General features: G+C 43.8%; 1 protein-coding gene across 6 annotated transcripts in view; it reads left to right on the forward strand.

The window, feature by feature from the left end:
- The window catches only part of LOC311227032 (plectin-like), a 145,912-nt gene that overhangs the window by 76,451 nt on the left and 49,571 nt on the right, over positions 1-19,890 (forward strand). For all 6 annotated transcript variants that reach the window (XM_084312543.1, XM_084312544.1, XM_084312539.1 and 3 more), the window contains exons 3-11: positions 1,403-1,492; positions 3,591-3,668; positions 3,793-3,885; positions 12,123-12,289; positions 15,899-16,014; positions 16,215-16,321; positions 18,408-18,527; positions 18,803-18,898; positions 19,012-19,139. In XM_084312543.1, coding sequence (XP_084168669.1) covers positions 1,403-1,492; positions 3,591-3,668; positions 3,793-3,885; positions 12,123-12,289; positions 15,899-16,014; positions 16,215-16,321; positions 18,408-18,527; positions 18,803-18,898; positions 19,012-19,139 — 995 coding nt within the window. The remainder of the gene's footprint in view (positions 1-1,402; positions 1,493-3,590; positions 3,669-3,792; positions 3,886-12,122; positions 12,290-15,898; positions 16,015-16,214; positions 16,322-18,407; positions 18,528-18,802; positions 18,899-19,011; positions 19,140-19,890) is intronic.

Here is a 19,890-nt window from a genome sequence, read left to right on the forward strand (position 1 = left end):
CAAAGTGTAGGCTAGATACACTTTTGCTGTTAGCTTAGCGTCAGGCCAACATTAGCTAGAGTTAATTAGTTAATTAGTTAGAGTTAATATTTGCTATCAAATGTTGTATGGTAGCTACTGTTCATCAAAGACTATCTCCGATTGACACTAGCAGAGGTAACATTTGGTAGCTGACATAGCTGTAATGTTTGGAAGCAAATGTTAGCGCTGAGACTAGCTAATAGCAAAAGTGAATGTTAGACACTATGCATTGTGGGGTAGATTAGGATATCTGTATGATATCAGGCATGGGAGCAGACATCTTTAAAGGAACACACCAACATTATAGTTAGATAACTTATTATAGCTTATTACAAGCTAGCCTAGCTGTTGGCCAAAAACACCTCTCCAGAGTTTTAAGATAGGCTAGTGGTCCATATCCACTTCCATTCATTTGTGCTAAACTAGGCTATTTTGCAGCCGGATAGCTTTCTACTGAACGTACAGAGAGGAAATTGGTATCCATCTTCTTGTCTGACTCCAGAGAAGCGTGTTCCTTTAATACAGTTGCCCATTTCTGTTAGAGCCTTTCTGCAGAACAAGTAACATCTAGGAGCAATGTGCAATCCAATCGATTATCAGTTGAGCTGATGGTCTCAAGTGGTATCACAGATGTAGAGACTAAACTCACCGCTGCTGCAGAAGGCACACAGTGCTGTCACTTGTTGTGTGTGGGAAGGTTCCTTCCTTTAAGTTGCATCATTCATCTGTGTGACGTTTAGGAAATGCAGCTAAATATGTGGCTGTAGCCTACCTGTGTTCAGTAGTCCTTGAAGAAGTGAATCTTCACAGTTGTTTCCTGTGGACAATGTGATGTGATTATCCTGCTGTATCATATCATATAGTGTAGGAATCCGATGGCAGGGATGGACCATTGATGATATCTTAGATTACATGAGATATTCCACACTTACCTGCTGGGACTTCATTAGCAGTCAATCGCAGAATAATACTATAATATAAGAATAATATAAGAATTATAATCAGGACATATTATGTTTTCACCACAGCCATTAGTTTTGTGTGGTTGTTTTCTCTCTCTCTCTTTTTATCCAGTATTAACAACAGGTAGCCTACTTCCTTATAGAAAAAGAAAACACAAGATGGAGAGAAAAAAAAAATATTATTTTGGTGGATCTGTTTTAGTTGGTATAATGTATAGATAGAAGAATGATATTTCGACTACTGGAAGAAAACATTTAAAGTTAGCGAGTGGTGTCACTGTACTGACTACGGGAGCAGCCACTGATGATTAACTGCTTAGGAACGCTGAAAACCATTTAATGTCCTACCAAAGTAAAACAAATAAAATAAAATCTCTGACTCATTTCAGTCTCTACATGATCTCTCTCTCTCTCCTCAGGCCCAGCGGCACATCACAGACCTGTACGAGGACCTTCGAGATGGACACAACCTCATCTCCCTCCTGGAGGTGCTCTCTGGGGAGACACTGGTGAGTCCCCCACTGTGACCTCTGACCCTCAGCTGGTACCGTAGGACCCGGTACCATAGGACCTGGTAGGATCTCTGCTTCTGCTTTAACCCACCCTACTCTCCCAACCCTTCCCTACTCTCCCCTCCTCCCCTCCCATCCCATCCCATCCTACTGACCTACTTCATTTGCTTCCTTGTTCATTCTATTGTCTAGTAGTCTACTCTACTGTCTAGTAGTCTACTCTATTGTCTAGTAGTCTACTCTACTGTCTAGTAGTCTACTCTATTGTCTAGTAGTCTACTGGGTCCCTACATGAGTCCCATTCTAAATGCACTCCATGTGCTGTAATATCTCTCTCCCTCTTAGATCTTAGTCATGTCTACTAAGCATTCTGGTGGATTTATTGTCCACACTCCTTTGCACGTGTTCTTTTGCAATCTGAATCTTCAGAGATAACCCTGGCAGACCAAAAACTATTCAGTAGGCTACATGCTGAAGTTCTGGTGCATTATTTATTTAATATTTTACGTTATTTATCAGAGCGCTGGTCTTTTGGTTAACATGCCTTTCGTTCTTCATAGCCTTGAAAACACTAATTTACATTCTTTGCTTCCCTCTCGTAACCGTTTTCTGCACTGACTTGTTTGATCCCATGGTTTTCCTTTCTCTAATTCCTGTTTGCTGACCTTTGACCTTTTTGCCTTGACCCGTCCCCCCTGTTCCCCCCCTTTGCCTCTGCCTTCCTTCTCTTTGCAATGCTCTTGCTGTGATAGCCGAGGGAGCGCGACGTTGTGAGGAACGTGCGCTTGGTGAGTGGCGGGGGTACTGGACGGTGGCCGGTCGCCTCCTCGGCCCCAGGGTGGCCGCCAGGGTGCATGATCTCTGTATCAACATTGTAACTCATTCTATCGACGGGCTTTGCTGAAAGGCTCAAATCTCTTCTCACGGTTAAAGGAACACATCAACATTATGGAGGATTGCGCTTAAGAAGATAGATACCACTTTCCTCTCTATGCGTTCAGTAGAAAGCTATCCGGCTGCAAGCTAGCCTAGTTTAGCACAAATTAATGGAAACGGATACCGACCAGTTAGCCTAGCTGTTTGTCAAAAACACCTCTCCCAGAGTTTTAAGCTTGGCTAGTGGTCCGTATCCACTTCCATTAATTTGTGCTAAGCTAGGCTAGCTTTCAGCCGGGTAGCTTCCTCCTGAAAGGTATCTATCTATCTTATATCGTCTGACTCTGGAGTGCATGTGCCATAATGTTGGCAAGTGTCAAGTAAAGAGACAAAGTGTAAATAGAGATAACACATGTTGCCTAGATTATGTGGTTAGTGTTGTTTGTGAACTCCTTTATCCTACTAATTGTACACTGTGTGTTGCCGTGAGTGGAGTGGGTGTTTGAGAAGAGTTATCAAAGTGTATTCTGTAGCTAAAGCTGTTGAACAAATAGACCTCATCGCACTGCTGTAGTGAAAACGTCACTAGAGAGGCATCACTGCAAGTCTATCCGAGCTTGTGATTGGCTTTGAGCTCATGACTTGTTGCTCCACCAATGCATGCACTGGTCGACTAGCTTTATTAGACAACTGTCCTTCCACTGCATTTAGCATCTCTTTGGGATCTATAGAAAATACTGCTTGGCTTGAGGAATCTGCTTGAATGGATTTGGTCACAGAACATGAGCAGTTATCGGTTGACTTGTCACTCATGTTAAAAAAAAACATCTTAAAGGTAGAATCTGTAATGCTGTCAAACAGCAACCTCTAGGCAAAAGAGCCCATCATTATCACACATCCACACCATCCAATATGCAGACTGGATCTCCAATGCAGAGTAGTTTTTTACTTTACTATTGGCACATCCAATAGTATTCTGATCACAACACAGCAGAATTTGAGGCACACACCTCAAATTCATTGTCCATTGTCCATTGTCCATTGTCCTCACCTTAGACCATGATTGTAAAGATTTGCGGAACTAATCTGAAGCTTGAAGTGTTGTCAGACAGTGAAATACCTGTCCTCAGTCATGCTCTTGGCTGACCCACCGTTCTGTTATCTCCTCCTGACATTTTGTGTCCTCACATTTTTCACAAATCTTTTCACACTTTTTCAGCCAAGAGAGAAGGGGCGCATGCGGTTTCACAAACTGCAGAATGTACAAATTGCCCTAGACTTCCTCAAACACAGACAGGTAAACGATATTGTGATTTTTCTTAATGCCATTTGCTCTAATGTTTTTCATGATGGAAGCATTGTCCCAAAGTTGGAGCTGTTTGATAGCTTTATTTCTAAATGAATTGTCCTCATTACACCAGGTGAAACTGGTTAACATCAGAAACGATGACATCGCAGATGGAAACCCCAAGCTGACCCTGGGGCTGATATGGACCATCATCCTTCACTTCCAGGTAACCTATGGCAACTGCATTACACTTCCTATTCTTTAAACATTACTTATCTGTATTTCTTTTCTTTTTTATATAACAGCGACTAATTAAAACCTTCTTCAATAGATTCATCCTCCCTAGCCTTACTACTTTGCTGTAACTAAGTACTATCCTCCCTAGCCTTACTACTTTGCTGTTGATTGATTGATTGAAAACTTTAATTAACAGATTGCAGAATGGGTACAGTACAGTACAGCTCAATACACACAATTGTTAAGGGGATGCAGACCAGAGAAAGACTTTCGTCTTGTTTACATCAGGGTCCCCCATTTTCAATTCATAATGACATTTATGACATACACAATATACAGATATATAGATATAATAATCTAATCATCTAATCTAATCATGACATTTATGACATACATGACATACAGATATACAGTACTGTTACATCTGTGACATACAACATATGCAAATATACAGTACTGTTAACACATTGGCGACCGCTGGGTTGCGTCTAATATAGTGGTTGAGGACCAGCTTTTGTAAACAGACCGGTGTCTTTTTGTACAGCTAAATCTATACTTTATAGTATTGCTATCTGTCCATTCTCATTGTCAATTGAGTTCATAAACCGTCCCTTCAAAATGGCTTAAAGAAAAAAAATGCATCAATAGGTTGTCATTTTATAGCGCCATGAATATAAGCATTATAGCGGATTTTGTCTCGTATATTTTCTGGAAGGCTAGTTATAGGGCTAATAGCTGCTAACGTTATATTCAACGGCATTTCCGTTTTACATATGCTAAAGAAATAACTCAAACTGCATATCATTGGGACTGTCCCAAAGCATCTATGCATCAAAGGGGGGGGGATGTTGTTTATTATTATTGATTGCCAATAACAGTGGTCGTGTAACTAGCCACATACGTTGCTCGGCTGGTTGCGTATCATAGCAAGCTCTGATCCGGCTGTAATTTATGTGAAAAAGATCTTACCATGAGCCGGTGAGATACCCCAGAGCATTTCCCCGTTATCGATCGGCATCTGGTAGATCGATATGTCCATTGGCTGATGATAAATCCCCTTATTCCATGGTGAAATCTGCGATTCGAAACGTAATCCACGGTACAAGATGCTGATTCAGAATCCGGGTACTGAAAATCTCCATTGAAAGGGGAAAAAAATCATCCATTCGCCCACAGGGCATACTGCAGTGGAGCGATGGCGCCCCTAAGAGGATCTGGCCTCGATTTCACAGACTAGGGAATATATGCAGTGCCGCTCCGCGACCTTGACCCGGTTATTAAAATGGAATAAAAGCAATAACAACTTGCCACAGCTTTATACGTGATTCTGTCCACAACGCATGGATTCGAAACCCGTATTTATACGTTGTCGGGCGGCAAAGTGTTAAACAGATCCTTACAGTAAATATATACATACGAGGGGAAGGGAAATGTACATTAGGAGGGGGTGGGTTGGTGGGAGGGGGGTTCAGACATTTACGGGGGCCAGTTTCGAATTGCAGCCCCCCGTAGGTGCTCTTTGAGAGCGGTTTTGAAGGTGGATAGTGATTCACATTTTTTTACGGCTGTGGGTATGGCATTCCACATTGATGTGGCATAATTGCGAAACGTGTTTAGTCCCTTGTTTGAGCCGAATCTGGGTTGGACATGATTTGTGGAACTCCCTCGGGTGTTGTGGTCGTGGTATTCACTGACCTTTGGGAAGTATTTCGACATGTACATGGGTACCTTAGTGGTGTAGTGTATCTTGTAGACCAGGCCCATTGCAAGTTGCTGTACTCTGTCGTCTACTCTAAGCCATCCTAGGTTGTCAAAATGGGCAGGGGTGAGGTGGGTTCTAGGAGGTAGGTCAAGCAGTAGTCTGACCAGTTTGTTTTGTGATGTTTGTAATCTTGTTTTTAGTGCCTTTGAGGTGCTTTGGTACCATGAGGTGCAAGCATAGTCGTAGTACCCTTGAATGAGTGCTCCTGTTAGAGTCTTCAGGGTAATTTTGTTTACCAGAGAGGAGATCCGGTACAAGAATCTTGTTCGTTGGTTGACTTTTTTGATTACATTGGATGCCATCTTGTCACAGGAAAGATTTGCCTCTAGGATTGAACCCAGGTATGTAATTTATTTCATCTCTCCTTGTGACAATATTGTCACCCACTGTAACAGAGAAGCCATTGGTCTTGCTGAGTTTGTTATTTGATCCGAAGATAATGGACTGTTTTACCCAGGTGTAATGATAGTTTGTTATCAGCGAGCCAGGTGCAGATTCTGCCGAGTTCTGAGCTGAGGGTTTGTTCAACCTGTAACTTGTTCTTGTCAGAGACCAGCAGGGCTGAGTCGTCCGCGAACAGGAACAAGTTGCAGTCACAAGCTGATGACATGTCATTTGCATAAATTAGGAACAGTAACGGTCCTAGTATGCTTCCTTGTGGAACACCACAGTTCACTGGGGGGGGGTACCGTTTACCTCTACCATCTGTTCTCTCCCCTCCAGGTAGGATTGCATCCAGCTCACTGATAAACTATCAAAACCAATTGCTTTTAGCTTGTCAATCAGAAGGGAGTGATTGACAGTGTCGAAAGCCTTTTGGAGGTTGATCATGACCATGCCGCAGTATTTGCAGTATTTGCTCTTGTTTGATGTGGTCGTTCAAATAGAGAAGGCATGTGTCAGTGGAGTGGGATGTTCTGAAGTCAGATTGGAATTTGTAGATTTGATTTTTTACGCGAGGTACTTTTCAACCTGTTCGTAGACAATTATTTTCATGACTTTCGAGATGGAGGTAAGAATAGAAACAGGGCGGTAGTTGCCTGGGTCTAATTTGCTGCCTTTTTTGTGCAGGGGGGTCATTCTCGCAATAGATCGCAATCAATTTGCTCGATCCATAACTAAGTAAGTAGTATCCTCCCTAGCCATTACTACTTTGCTGTAAGTAAGTACTATCCTCCCTAGCTTTACTACTTAGCTGTAACTAAGTAGTATCCTCCCTAGCTTTACTACTTAGCTGTAACTAAGTAGTATCCTCCCTAGCTTTACTACTTTGCTGTAACTAAGTACTATCCTGGGATGGGATTAAGTTCTTCTGTTTGCATAACGTCCAATTTGTTCTGTTTATTTTCAGTGGATCCCATCTGGTGTTGTGAGAACTTGGCAACATTGCACAGTGCTGTACTGTGTGTTGTGGGCTTTCTAATCAACTCCACTTAGCCCAGCCCATCACTGCTGACAGTATGTTATAGTACAAGTCCAATAGTCCAATCATTTCAAATCACGGAACATTTGGTACCACTTGACTTCCTTCTAACCACCTCCTGTACCACTGATTCCTATGTTTCCTTGTGCACACAGAATAAACACTGGAAAAAAGCTATTGATTCACTCTTCTGTAGACCATGTGGGGCTTTTCACTCTATTTAAATGAATGACAGACAGATGGAATATTTTTCTGTCCTGATGGAGGAAAGGCGTGTTTGGATATGTGTTTAGCAGATGATGATTTCCTATTAAAGGAAAACTCCAACATTTTGGGAAATTAGCTTATTTAACATCTTCCCTGGAGTTAGACAAGAAGATACATACCTTTTTTTTCTCTGTGCATGCATTAGGCTTAGGGAACAGTCGCTCCGTTAGCGTAGCTTAGCTTCATCACTGGAAGTGGGGCAGAGTTAGAGCCTGACGTTCCCTACAGTCACGAAATACACTCCAAAAGTTAGTTTAGGTTCGTGTTAACGTTAGATAATGTACAAAATAAACGTATTCCGCTGCTATAGACGTCGCTCTTTTATTTTGAAACCTCCCAGAAAGGAAGTCATTATATTTGCTTGAGTGTCCGGTTGCTGGTTAGCTCTGTTAGCGTGCAGGATATCAAGACCAGCCATTGGAATACTGTTTTCTAAATTGGGGAGGCTTTTAATCGTCAAGGTAGGAGGATTTTAAGTCATGGTATCCATAAACTTCAATCGGTTCGGATCCTTTGAATGAATGAGAATGTCAACAAACATGGCTTCACGTAGAAATCACTGACTGCGCCCAGAGACGAGTGCTTAGGCAAAAAAATATTCCGAGTATATTTGCTTAGAAAACGTAATTGTCTAAATCAATTATTTTTTATTTCTCCACGTGGTAAATACACAGGTCACAACATGTTTACAGGAACGTTTTGGAGTTGTATTTGGAGTGTATTTCGTGACTGTAGGGCACTGTAGGGAACGGCAGGCTCTAACTTTGCCCCACTTCCAGTGATGAAGCTAAGCTATGCTAACGGAGCGGCTGTTCCCTAAGCCTAATGCATGCACAGAGACAAAAAAGGTATGTATCTTCTTGTCTAACTCGGCCCCGTTCCCCGTACCTGGATAACTGAGTTAGCCGGATAACTTTCGGTTAAGTCTGACTTAAGCCGGACTTTCCGGCTCCCCGTACCTGGATTTTCCAAATCACCATGACAACAGATCCAAAAGTTTGAGCCTGGTCGAAAGCAGGGTTTAAGTTCAAGTTAGCCGGATCAACCATCGCCACGCCCCCGCAAAGGAGTGACAGTGCGTTTCCTGAAATTATTCCCACAGTCTAGGATCTGCGTTATACCATTCTGAATTACGTTTTTGTGCTCCATTCTTCCAGAGGGGTCTTTTGAAATGTAAAATAGACCCAAAATGCTGATACTAAATTAACTTTGTCCTAAATAATGCACGTTATATACCGTGGCGCTCGCTCGGTGCAACAACAAAATAAAGAATATTCTAAACACGGGTCTCTCGTTCATTAATGTATAAACAATGAATTTATCCCATCTGGCACAGTGGCTCAGCGGTAGTGCTCAATCCTGGCAACCCAGCGACCGGTGTTCGAAACCCCGTGTTTCCAATATAATTTTTTTGAATATAATATTAATTATTATACGCAAAGGTAGCCTGGTTTTAAGTTAAAATATTATAAATCTACATGCATTGAGGATGTCATTCTTTATATAGCTCTCAACGTGCACCAAATTGAATTATTCCTATATTGCAAAAAGAAGGAGATGACTGGGTTTCGAACCCCGGTCGTCTGCGTGAAAGTCAAAAGAAGAACCCGTTACACCACAGAGAAGATAAGTAAAAGATCGACCATACATCAATCAATGGGTAAGGGAGCCGTATCGTTATTCTGTATAACAGTTTTACTAATTATTTTCGCTAGCAAGATCTCATTTGATTATTCAATCCAGCAGGCAAGTTTAAAGAAATATAATCTGATTGATTGAGGTAATGAGGGACTTAAAATTAGCCTATAGATAACGCATTTAACTTGTCGGCGAGGCGATTGAGCCGTACTGCAATATGTTACTAAAGTTTTAAATCAATTAATCAATCAATGCCGCTAGAGAATCAGGATCTCTGCTCTCGACACTTGCTGCCTTCTCGGCTGAGGCGGGCACGCGCATTTATCCAGGGTCTCAAGTCTGGCTTGAGTTAACGAGACTGAATCCACCTTCGAGGAACAGGAAAATCCCGGCTTCAAACATCGGGTTAACTGAAGCTGGATAATGACATCTTGATCGACTTAGTTGAACCAGGTACGGGGAACGGGGCCCCAGGGAAGATGTTAAATAAGCTAATTTCCCAAAATGTTGGAGTTTTCCTTTAACTTCCTTTTTTGGGAGAATATTGAAAAAAGAAGGCGAGTCCATAAATGATCTTTGATGCTATAATGGGTATGATGGTCATACTGCGATTTGGGAACTTGAATCCTGTGTGTGTGTGTGTCAGTCAGTGTTTCCCATGAGAAATCTGGGAGGAGGGATGGGTGTGACCGCTCGAAGCATCTCATCCGGTCTCACTGCTTGACAGTCTTTATCAAAGTAACATTTACATTTACAACATGTTTTTATTATTAGTATTCTATGTAATGGCAGTTTTTAACACCTCAGGAGCTTCCTAGTCTAAAGGTACTTTTTAGATGGTGATTGTCATTGAGGTACAAAAAACATACAAAAAGGCTACCTTCAGCCCCCTTGCACTTAGGCTGCAGCTACATTGATCCACCACTGAACAGATAGACATTTTACGGAAGGTACTGTCCGTTGGTTAATCTTTTTATTAGAACCCAACGTAATCCTGCCTTTGCAGAAACAACAGATTTGCGGATGGTAACGTATCCATCAATTCCAAAAGTTCACCCTTGAGCGGCTGGGTAGTATAGTGGTTTAAGCACTCTCCCACCACCACAGAGACCCGGGTTTAATTCCCCGGCAGCCGTACCTCCGGCTCGATCAGTCGTCTCTACAATGTTCATGGGTGGGGAAGCTGGTGGGATGTGAGTCATATTCGTTGCAACAGTGACTCCTACTGGTCGGTCAGGGTTCAGCAGGGAGGGGATCTGGCAGGATCTTTCTGGCAGAGACAGACACAGCGTCAACCCTGTCCAACAAATGGATACTCACTGAAAATGTATTAAAAACTGACGTAGACAGACAGAGACAATGGATCAATGCAGCCTTAGTCATCTGGTGGCTATTATTTGGTCAAAACAAAGTCACCGTCCTCCCAGCTATGATGGCGGCACATGGTTGTCATCATAAACAAAAGGCACACTTCCCTTTGAGCTCCCGGTGGAGTTTGGCGTTTATTCATGTGTGCAGCTGATTGCATTAGAGATAAAGGACCCGGCTCCGTGGTTGAAGGAAACCAAACCAAATATCTCTAGATCCTCTGAAAAGGGAATTAAGACCTGCATGCGAGGGCGGAGGGGCCCCCGTTTCCACTGGGCTCATGACTCACTTGGTGCCTACGTGTAAATAGCGCTGGGGTTTCCCTTCTGGAGGGAAAATGGCGGTTGGATGGTTGGATGATTGTCCAGATTTTCCTGCCTCCACCCTCTCCCTAAAGAAAGCGTGGAAGTGAAATTGGTGGTGCGTCTATGACTCACTCACCACCAGCCAGTCCACCCAGAAAAACGTTTAAAATACTGTTACTTTTTTTTAAATTTGTGACAAAGCCCCGTTTGTTCTTGTGAGGGCCTATAAAATGTCTTATGACTTGGACGTGCAACGATCAGTTGTTCAGCGCATCCTCTGGCCTTTCTTCTGGCGGGTTTGTTCAGTTTGTGGGGTTGGCCATGGAATTAAATTAGATACGGCTTAAATGGTATCAGTTCTTGGATAATGGGTAGTCGTGTGTACAAAAACAAGACAGGCAGCAGTCAGCCCCATATATGGACCAGCTGCAATAGTAAATGCTAGCAGCTCTAGTGCGCTAACACACTTGAAGATACCGCTGTATATCTAAAGACTCATGTGTAAATAGTAGCCTCTTCTCCCTAAAGAGCAGAAAATAGACGACCGAAGTGATTTTCTCGTGACTCATAACTTATAGCCTTCCAGCTCTTTTAGTTCAGGGCCACACCTTTTTTAAAGTCAACAACAACGTTCAGAACGTTTTCACTCGTCTGAGTTCAATTTAGCTGTCGTTAAAATCACAAGGCTTTTTCTTTTTTTTTGCAAACTACCGGGTGCAAATGGATCCGCCTTTCAGTGAGACTGCTGGTGCTGGTTATTTGGGGGGTGAAAATGTGAGTCATCTCAAAGTCTGGAAGACATCAACAGGCTCATATGGAAGAATAAAGATTCTTGTCTTTCAACCAAAACCTCGTCCGTAATGAATATGCCAGAGTACAGTTAATTTCAGTACAAACCTTGTACTGAATATCACAGTATTGATTCTGCATGCCATTCATCTATTGCCCATCGTTTTATCTTGTAGGAAAACCTCACAACTCTTATGATATGTTTTTTTACCAATTCAACCTGAAGTCAAATCCATTTCTCCCTAATTATTTTGTCTAGTTAATCAGTTGGTATTTATTGATAATATCCTATTAAAACATGATCCCTTGACATTCCATCATTCCATCCATATCAAACTAAAATGACAATAGAACAATATCGGAATGTCATTAAGATGACTAGAACAATATCTGACTGTCATTTTAAAATGAAATACAACTTCTAGTGGCTTTTTGAATGCACAGAAGGCATCCTTACTAGCCCCCACATAGTTAGCTTTGACCAGAAACACTTATAGTAGTAGTATTATACACACTGTATGTATCCAATATGATGTGAATACATAATTGTCATGTGTTTTTAGGCACTGGGGTCACATGGATTCCTGACTTCAATGGGGTCACCTCCCAAAAAAGGTTGAGAACGAGGGACTGTGCCCTGTATCACTAATCGTCTACCCCCCTCCCCTACCCAGATCTCAGACATCCAGGTGAATGGCCAGTCAGATGACATGACAGCCAAGGAGAAGCTGCTGCTGTGGTCTCAGAGGATGGTGGAGGGATGCCACGGCATGCGCTGTGACAACTTCACCACCAGCTGGAGAGATGGCAAGCTCTTCAACGCCATCATACACAAACACAGGTGAGATATGGTAGAAAGCGGCGTACCCATAGCAAGATACAGGACAGGGACAAAGAAAATCAATGCTTGCAAGCCGATAGACTGTGTAAGTAACACAGGGAACTGATGAGTTGAAGGCGATAATGCTGAATCCCTAATCCAGATGTGTTTCTTATAAATGTTGGGTAATCAGCTACAGAACACTCCTTGTTTTTGGTGGTGGGGCCAAACAGTTATTTGGATTACAGATTGGGGATTTAAACTCAGCTAAAAGTGTGATGGGTGTGTATGTGTATTATGTCAGGCCTGTGGATTGAGGGTCATAAATGATGAGTTGTCAGTCACACCCTGACAGGAAATAATGAATTTATGAAGGATTAATATGATAGAGACATATTGCATTATGTACATGTCATCTAGTTACAGCAGATTATGTATTCCTTTAATAGTCTAGGCCAAAGCATTTCCTTAAACCATGCAGATGTATTTTATTGTTACCTGCAGCTTGCCTGGACTTGGAATTATCTTGTTACCTTAGGACATAAATTTCTTGGGACTGTAAAAAGAGCCACCTTTGTGACCTTTTAGACTGTGTGTCATTTTTAACATTTTATTTATTGCAATAATTTTCAAAGACAGGAATGTGAAAAGTATGGCTGACTTGTTTGGACAAGCAGGTGATCCATCATCATCATCAGTCAAAAGCTCCATACATCTTAGATACATCCGAGATACAGACTCGTTCATTCGTTGAATACACTGGAGATTATTTACGTGTAGATTTAAAATGACAAAAAACAATGCAATCAATAGTGAGGAAAAACCTCACTGAATCCTGGAATTAACGTCAATAGAAAATGCCTTTCATCTGTCATAAGAGGCTATGATGGGTTCAGTCACACACACACACACACACACACACACACACACACACACACACACACACACACACACACACACACACACACACACACACACACACACACACACACACACACACACACACACACACACACACACTTATACACTCAGCAGGATCCCTGCCTACACAAACATAACACGAAAGAACTGAGTTGGCATCATGTGATATTAAGAGACTGAGGACTGTTCTACCCGAGGGGGCGTTACACACATATCATTAAAAATAGGCTCCCAGAGGGGCAGGTGCACTGGAGGTGTGGCAGGTCACAGCAGGAGCGCAGGTACGCACACCACCAGCCTGCCATGTAGAGAGCAGGACACGCAGAGCTGGACTAGACCGATTCACAACTACAGAGGGATTTTTTTAGATCCACACAATTGATTGACTCAAGAAAAGAAGAAAAAAGAAAAAGATCTTCACCTGAGGAAAGAAAAAGGACAAAAGAAGATCAGGCTACAAGCTGTTTGAAATCGATGATGATGGACTGGGGGGGGGGGGGGGGGTTGGGGCATGGAGGAGGAAGTTCTTGACAAGTCACCATAACTAGGAGTGATTTTGTTGACATATCTGGAGGATTTGATGCGTTATTAACCTGTGAGCATCTCCGGTAATACCTGAATATTAGTCTCCATCTTGTACGGCACACATATGGATTTGTACACTAAAAGATAAAGATAAAAAAAAAAAGAAAAAAACATTTACCACCATGTTCCCTTTGAAGAGGAAGTTCCGATCCAAGAAGCGTGTGAACAGCGCCTCCAGCAGTGTGGCCGGCTCCGTCAGCGACCTGGAGGACAGGGTGATAATGCTGTGTGACGACTTCCCCAGCGAGATCTCCCTCGACTCCAGCCGGCACTGCCAGAGCCCAGGGGCCTGTCCCAGCCAGGGGTCCCAGAGCGAGGAGCACCATCACTCGGGATCTGACCACAATGTCATGCACCTGAGCAGGGACAGGCTTTCCTACAGACAGGCGTGCTACGTGGAGAAGGAACCCCCCAGGGGACATAGGGAGTACTATGTGCAGAGAGCCATGCAAGTGTACGCAGTGTTATTGGTTTCTGTAAACTGGTGGCTGGTGGATGAGCTTTGTGGAATTCTGGGTAAACTCCATCTTCGTAAAGCTCCTCTTTACATCTAAAATGGTTACCTGCATACTGCTAAAGCACCGGGATCTTGCTTTCTGAAATCTGTTTTATATATAAAAAAGGCCAAGGTATATGCTTTCGTGTGCTGAACATCTTTTAAGAGTTATGATATGTCTGTGCATGTATGTGCATGCTATTTGACTGCAATTACCATCCTGGCAGTGCACACGGAAAGTCTGATTTCTTAGTGCTGTAAAATGGATGTTGGGGAATTTTACCTTCCCTGAGGAGAACTCCTGTTTTTGCCTGCCCCATTGCCATCTGAAATCACACACCCCTTTTGAAACGCATGCCACTCAAGATCAAACTAGCTCCACCAACTAGGCAGTTGAACTGAAAATCATTGCCGGCAGGTATACAATTATGTTATCACAGACGCAGTAGTGAAATGATAACTCATTCACATATTTTTATCATTTTTGTTCACCATCAATAATAATAATAATAATAATAATAATAATAATAATAATAATAATAATAATAATAATAATAATAATAATAATAATAATAATAATAATAATAATAATAATAATAATAATAATAATACATTGTATTTGTAGTGCACTTTTCGTTCACTAGGATCCCAAAGTGCTACAGGATTAAAACATAGTTAAACAATTATTATTAATAATAATAAAATAAAATACTAAATACAAATAAAATAAAACATAGTTAAAAACATAGTATAAACAGGACATTTAAAACAACAGCACAAGAAAAAATTAAATCACAAGAAATAGCTAGCAATCAAAGGCCTTTTGAAATAAGAATGTTTTCAGGCCTTTTTTTAAAGAGTCCAGGCTCTGTGGTACCCTCAGCTGGATGGGGAGGCTGTTCCACAGGTGTGGTGTAGCCGAGCAGAAGGCTCGGTTCCCCAAGGGGACCCGAAGGAGCAGGCTACCTGCAGATCTGAGGGTACTTGTGGAGGATTGTGGAGTGATGAGTTCCTGTAGGTAGAGGGGTGCGTGTCCGTTTATGTAGTTATGGTGAGCAGCAGGATTTTGTAGTTGATCCGGGATGAGACGGGGAGCCAATGTAGTGAGTGGAGGATGGGGGTTATGTGCTCATGTTTACGGACTCAGGATCCTGGCAGCTCTGTTTTGGATGTATTGCAGCTTTTGGATGCTCTTGCCAGGAATCCCGATGAAGAGTCTGTTACAGTAGTCCAGTCTTTAGGAGACAAAGGCATGGACAAGCTTCTCTGCGTCTGACAGGGTTAAAGTGGGACGGAGTTTGGAGATATTTGAGGTGATAGAATGAGGTTTTGCAGAGGTGTTTCATGTGGATGTTGAAGGTTAGGTGGGGGTCAAACCGAACCCCCAGATTTGTGACTGAGGGGGAGAGGGGGATGACCTGGCCGTCAAAGGTGAGATGGGATATGGGTGAAGACTGAACCTGGTGTGGGGTGCCAATGAGAAGTGCCTCGTTTTTTTGCTGTTTAGTTGGAGGAAGTTGCTGTTCATCCATGCCACCATCCCGCTCAAATCCCCCCAGACAGACACAATAATCACAGAGTAATTGCCCACTTTAATTTGCCCACGTCTGGGTTCTTCTATCCTCCAGGCCCACTCTGATTGACATGAGCAAGGTCTACCGGCAGAACAACCAGGAGAACCTGGAGCAGGCCTTCAGCGTGGCGGAGAGAGACCTGGGCGTGACCAGACTGCTGGACCCAGAGGGTGAGGACAAGAGCCTCTGGCCTCTTCAGCGCTACATCTATCAGTGTCTGTCAGACATCTCTGGAATGGCAGTGTGCACTGGAGCGCAACGCCACAGTGTCTCAATCAGCCAGCATTGACATTCCTCTTTTTATTTTGTAATCGCTGTAACTGCCAAGTGCAGAAGAGTAATACAAACGTTTTTCTCGTCTCCTCTCCAGATGTGGACGTGCCTCACCCAGATGAGAAGTCCATCATCACATATGTATCCTCTCTCTATGACGTCATGCCCAGGGTCCCAGACGTCCAGGATGGTGTGAAGGCCAATGTGAGTCCTCCTCACCAATATCATCCTTACTGCATAATTTTCTCTAGGTCACCTTAGTGGTGTATATATGATCACCTTCAGTAATCACCTGTGATAGAATCTAAGTAGAAACATTAGCTGCTTGTCAACAGTATGGCTATTGTCTGTCAATTGCTTACCAGTGTAAGAGTGCATGAAATTTGAGATTTGAACCTTGAAAGCAAGCCTTGGTTCATCCACTATCGACTTAAATACAATAAATAATATTGCCTCTTCTGCTGACATCAGAAATTGCGTCATTGTGTTCCCCCCCATCCACACAAACATATATTAACTGGAAAAGCAACATTTCCGCTTCACTCGTAGACCGATACCAGCGTCATTCGTCGCCATTAGTAAATCCCACCCATCCCCTAAAACGTTGGTTCTCAAGTGGTGTCCAGGTTCCCCCACGGGTCCTTCAGGGGCTCCCCAGTAAAATGAGGAGTAGCTTAATCTCACTGGTGTATGAGAATCACTGTTCTGATCATCCAGTAGGTGTCGCTCTCTCCACAGTTATCTCTCCAGGATAGTGACCTTTACACAGTACAGCATGGACAGACAGACCAAATGCATCTACTGTAACAACAACTATCTTCTCAGATAGGCAATCCTGGACAAAAATCTTATCAAATGGGGGGTCCACCCCAAATCCCCTCGGTAGGTCAATAAGTCTTAATGGAGCTAGAAACCTGAGGTGTAAGCACCGTAAAAGCTCAAATTAAACCCTGCTGCTGCCTGGGCTTGTATGTAGACAAGTGATAAGTGCTGGTTCACATTGTTACCTTGAGCATGACCACAGACAAGAGGCTAACGATTCTGCCTCTGTGACCGGGCCTCCAAAATGATGAAATCCAACAGCCCTTTCAGCTCATACAGTTGAATGCCTCAAGTTAAACCCCTGTCCCGTCTCTATGTCTCTATCTGCATCTGTCTCGTCTCTATGTCACTATCTGCATCTGTCTCATCTTTATTCTCTCTGTCTGCACCTGTCCCGTCTCTGTGTCTCTCTGTCTGCACCTGTCCCGTCTCTGTGTCTCTCTGTCTGCATCTGTCCCGTCTCTGTGTCTCTCTGTCTGCATCTGTCCCGTCTCTGTGTCTCTCTGTCTGCACCTGTCCCGTCTCTGTGTCTCTCTGTCTGCATCTGTCCCGTCTCTGTGTCTCTCTGTCTGCATCTGTCCCGTCTCTCTGTCTCTCTGTCTGCACCTGTCCCGTCTCTGTGTCTCTCTGTCTGCATCTGTCCCGTCTCTGTGTCTCTCTGTCTGCATCTGTCCCGTCTCTGTGTCTCTCTGTCTGCACCTGTTCCGTCTCTGTGTCTCTCTGTCTCTCTGTCTTCACCTGTCCCGTCTCTGTGTCTCTCTGTCTTCACCTGTCCCGTCTCTGTGTCTCTCTGTCTTCACCTGTCCTGTCTCTGTGTCTCTCTGTCTCTCTGTCTGCACCTGTCCCATCTCTGTGTCTCTCTGTCTCTCTGTCTGCACCTGTCCCGTCTCTGTGTCTCTCTGTCTTCACCTGTCCTGTCTCTGTGTCTCTGTGTCTCTCTGTCTGCACCTGTCCCGTCTCTGTGTCTCTCTGTCTGCACCTGTCCCGTCTCTGTGTCTCTCTGTCTGCACCTGTCCCGTCTCTCTGTCTCTCTGTCTCTCTGTCTGCACCTGTCCCGTCTCTGTGTCTCTCTGTCTGCACCTGTCCCGTCTCTGTGTCTCTCTGTCTGCACCTGTCCCGTCTCTATGTCTCTGTGTCTCTCTGTCTTCACCTGTCCCGTCTCTGTGTCTCTCTGTCTGCACCTGTCCCGTCTCTGTGTCTCTCTGTCTGCACCTGTCCCGTCTCTGTGTCTCTCTGTCTGCACCTGTCCCGCCTCTGTGTCTCTCTGTCTGCACCTGTCCCGTCTCTGTGTCTCTCTGTCTGCACCTGTCCCATCTCTGTGTCTCTCTGTCTGCACCTGTCCCGTCTCTGTGTCTCTCTGTCTGCACCTGTCCCATCTCTGTGTCTCTCTGTCTGCACCTGTCCCGTCTCTGTGTCTCTCTGTCTGCACCTGTCCCGTCTCTGTGTCTCTCTGTCTCTCTCCTCTCAGGAGCTGGAGCTGCGCTGGCAGGAGTACTATGAGCTGGTCACGCTGCTGCTGCAGTGGATCAGGCACCACGTCATCGTCTTCGAGGAGAAGAAGTTCCCCACCGGCTATGAGGAGATTGAGGTGAGGTGACGGTCGGTCTCTTCAAGAGGTAGACCATGGTCAGCAATAAGCAGTTAGGTCTTGTTCAAGAATGTTTCACACACAACCAGAGATGAGTCTCTGTGTCTTTTCCCTTATTTTAATAGGCTACCCTTATTTTGAAGGACATATTTAGATGATGATGATGATGATGATGATGGTGATGATGATGATGATGATGATGATGATGATGATGATGATGATGATGATGATGATGATGATGATGATGATGATGACACTCCTATTCTAATCTCCAGATTCTCTGGCGCCAGTTCCTCAAGTTTAAGGAAACCGAGCTCCCTGCGAAGGAAGCAGACAAGAACCGCTCTAAATACATCTACAAGTCTTTCGAGGTCCGTGTCCTCCGCTGATACTGTGTCCTGTTAGAATGTGAACATCCGTTTGTCTGAGAACTGAAACTGTGAAACGGAGGTATGAACTATGGTCATGTTGTTTGTCTCGTCAGGGTGCAGTCCAGGCGGGCCACATCAAGGTGCCGCCAGGATACCACCCCATTGACGTGGAGAAGGAGTGGGGCCGTCTCCACGTCGCCATATTGGAGAGAGAGCGTTTACTCAGGATGGAGTTTGAGAGGTAAACAAGCCAGGTTTTTAACCCTTTCACTACCACACTGCCAAAGGGTTAACCCTTTCACTGCGACAATACAGAATGTTAACCATTTCACTGCCACACGACAAAGGGTTAACCCTTTCACAACCACACTAATAATAATAATAATAATAATTACTTGCATTTATATAGCGCTTTTCTAGACACTCAAAGCGCTTTACAATGTAGGGTGGAAATTGCCTCCTTCACCACCACTGGTAGCACCCAACCTTGGGCTACGCAGGCTCAATGGCTACCATACACTGGCACACATCACACTACACAATGGCTGAACGGCTCAGGAGACAGGGGTTGATATCAGCCAATTAAGGGGAAGGGATGATTAGGTGGCCTTGATGTCAGAGATCTGATTGGGAATTTGGCCAGGAACGTCGGGGAGCCCCCTACTCTTTACGATAAGCGTCCTGGGTTCTTTAACGACCAAATTCAGTCAGTCGATTAACCGTCTGTAGTGTGGTAGTGAAAGGTTTAACCTTCTGTAGTGTGGTAGTGAAAGGGTTAAGGCTGAGATGATGCTATTGAAATGTGCCTTTTCGCATATTTCCATCTACATATGTCCACACAGCGCCGTACACAAATGCAATTCTCCAACGAGGTCAAAGAATCGCTTGCAGTGCAGCACCCCGTGGGGCAGTTAGGTGGGTAGTGCCTTGCTCAAGGGTACTGTACCTCGGCTATCCTCGTACCAGCTATCCTCCAGCTCACATCCTGGAAT

Source organism: Notolepis coatsorum (assembly GCF_963971535.1).
Source record: "Notolepis coatsorum genome assembly, chromosome: 4".
Classification (NCBI taxonomy): Eukaryota; Metazoa; Chordata; class Actinopteri; order Aulopiformes; family Paralepididae; genus Notolepis; species Notolepis coatsorum.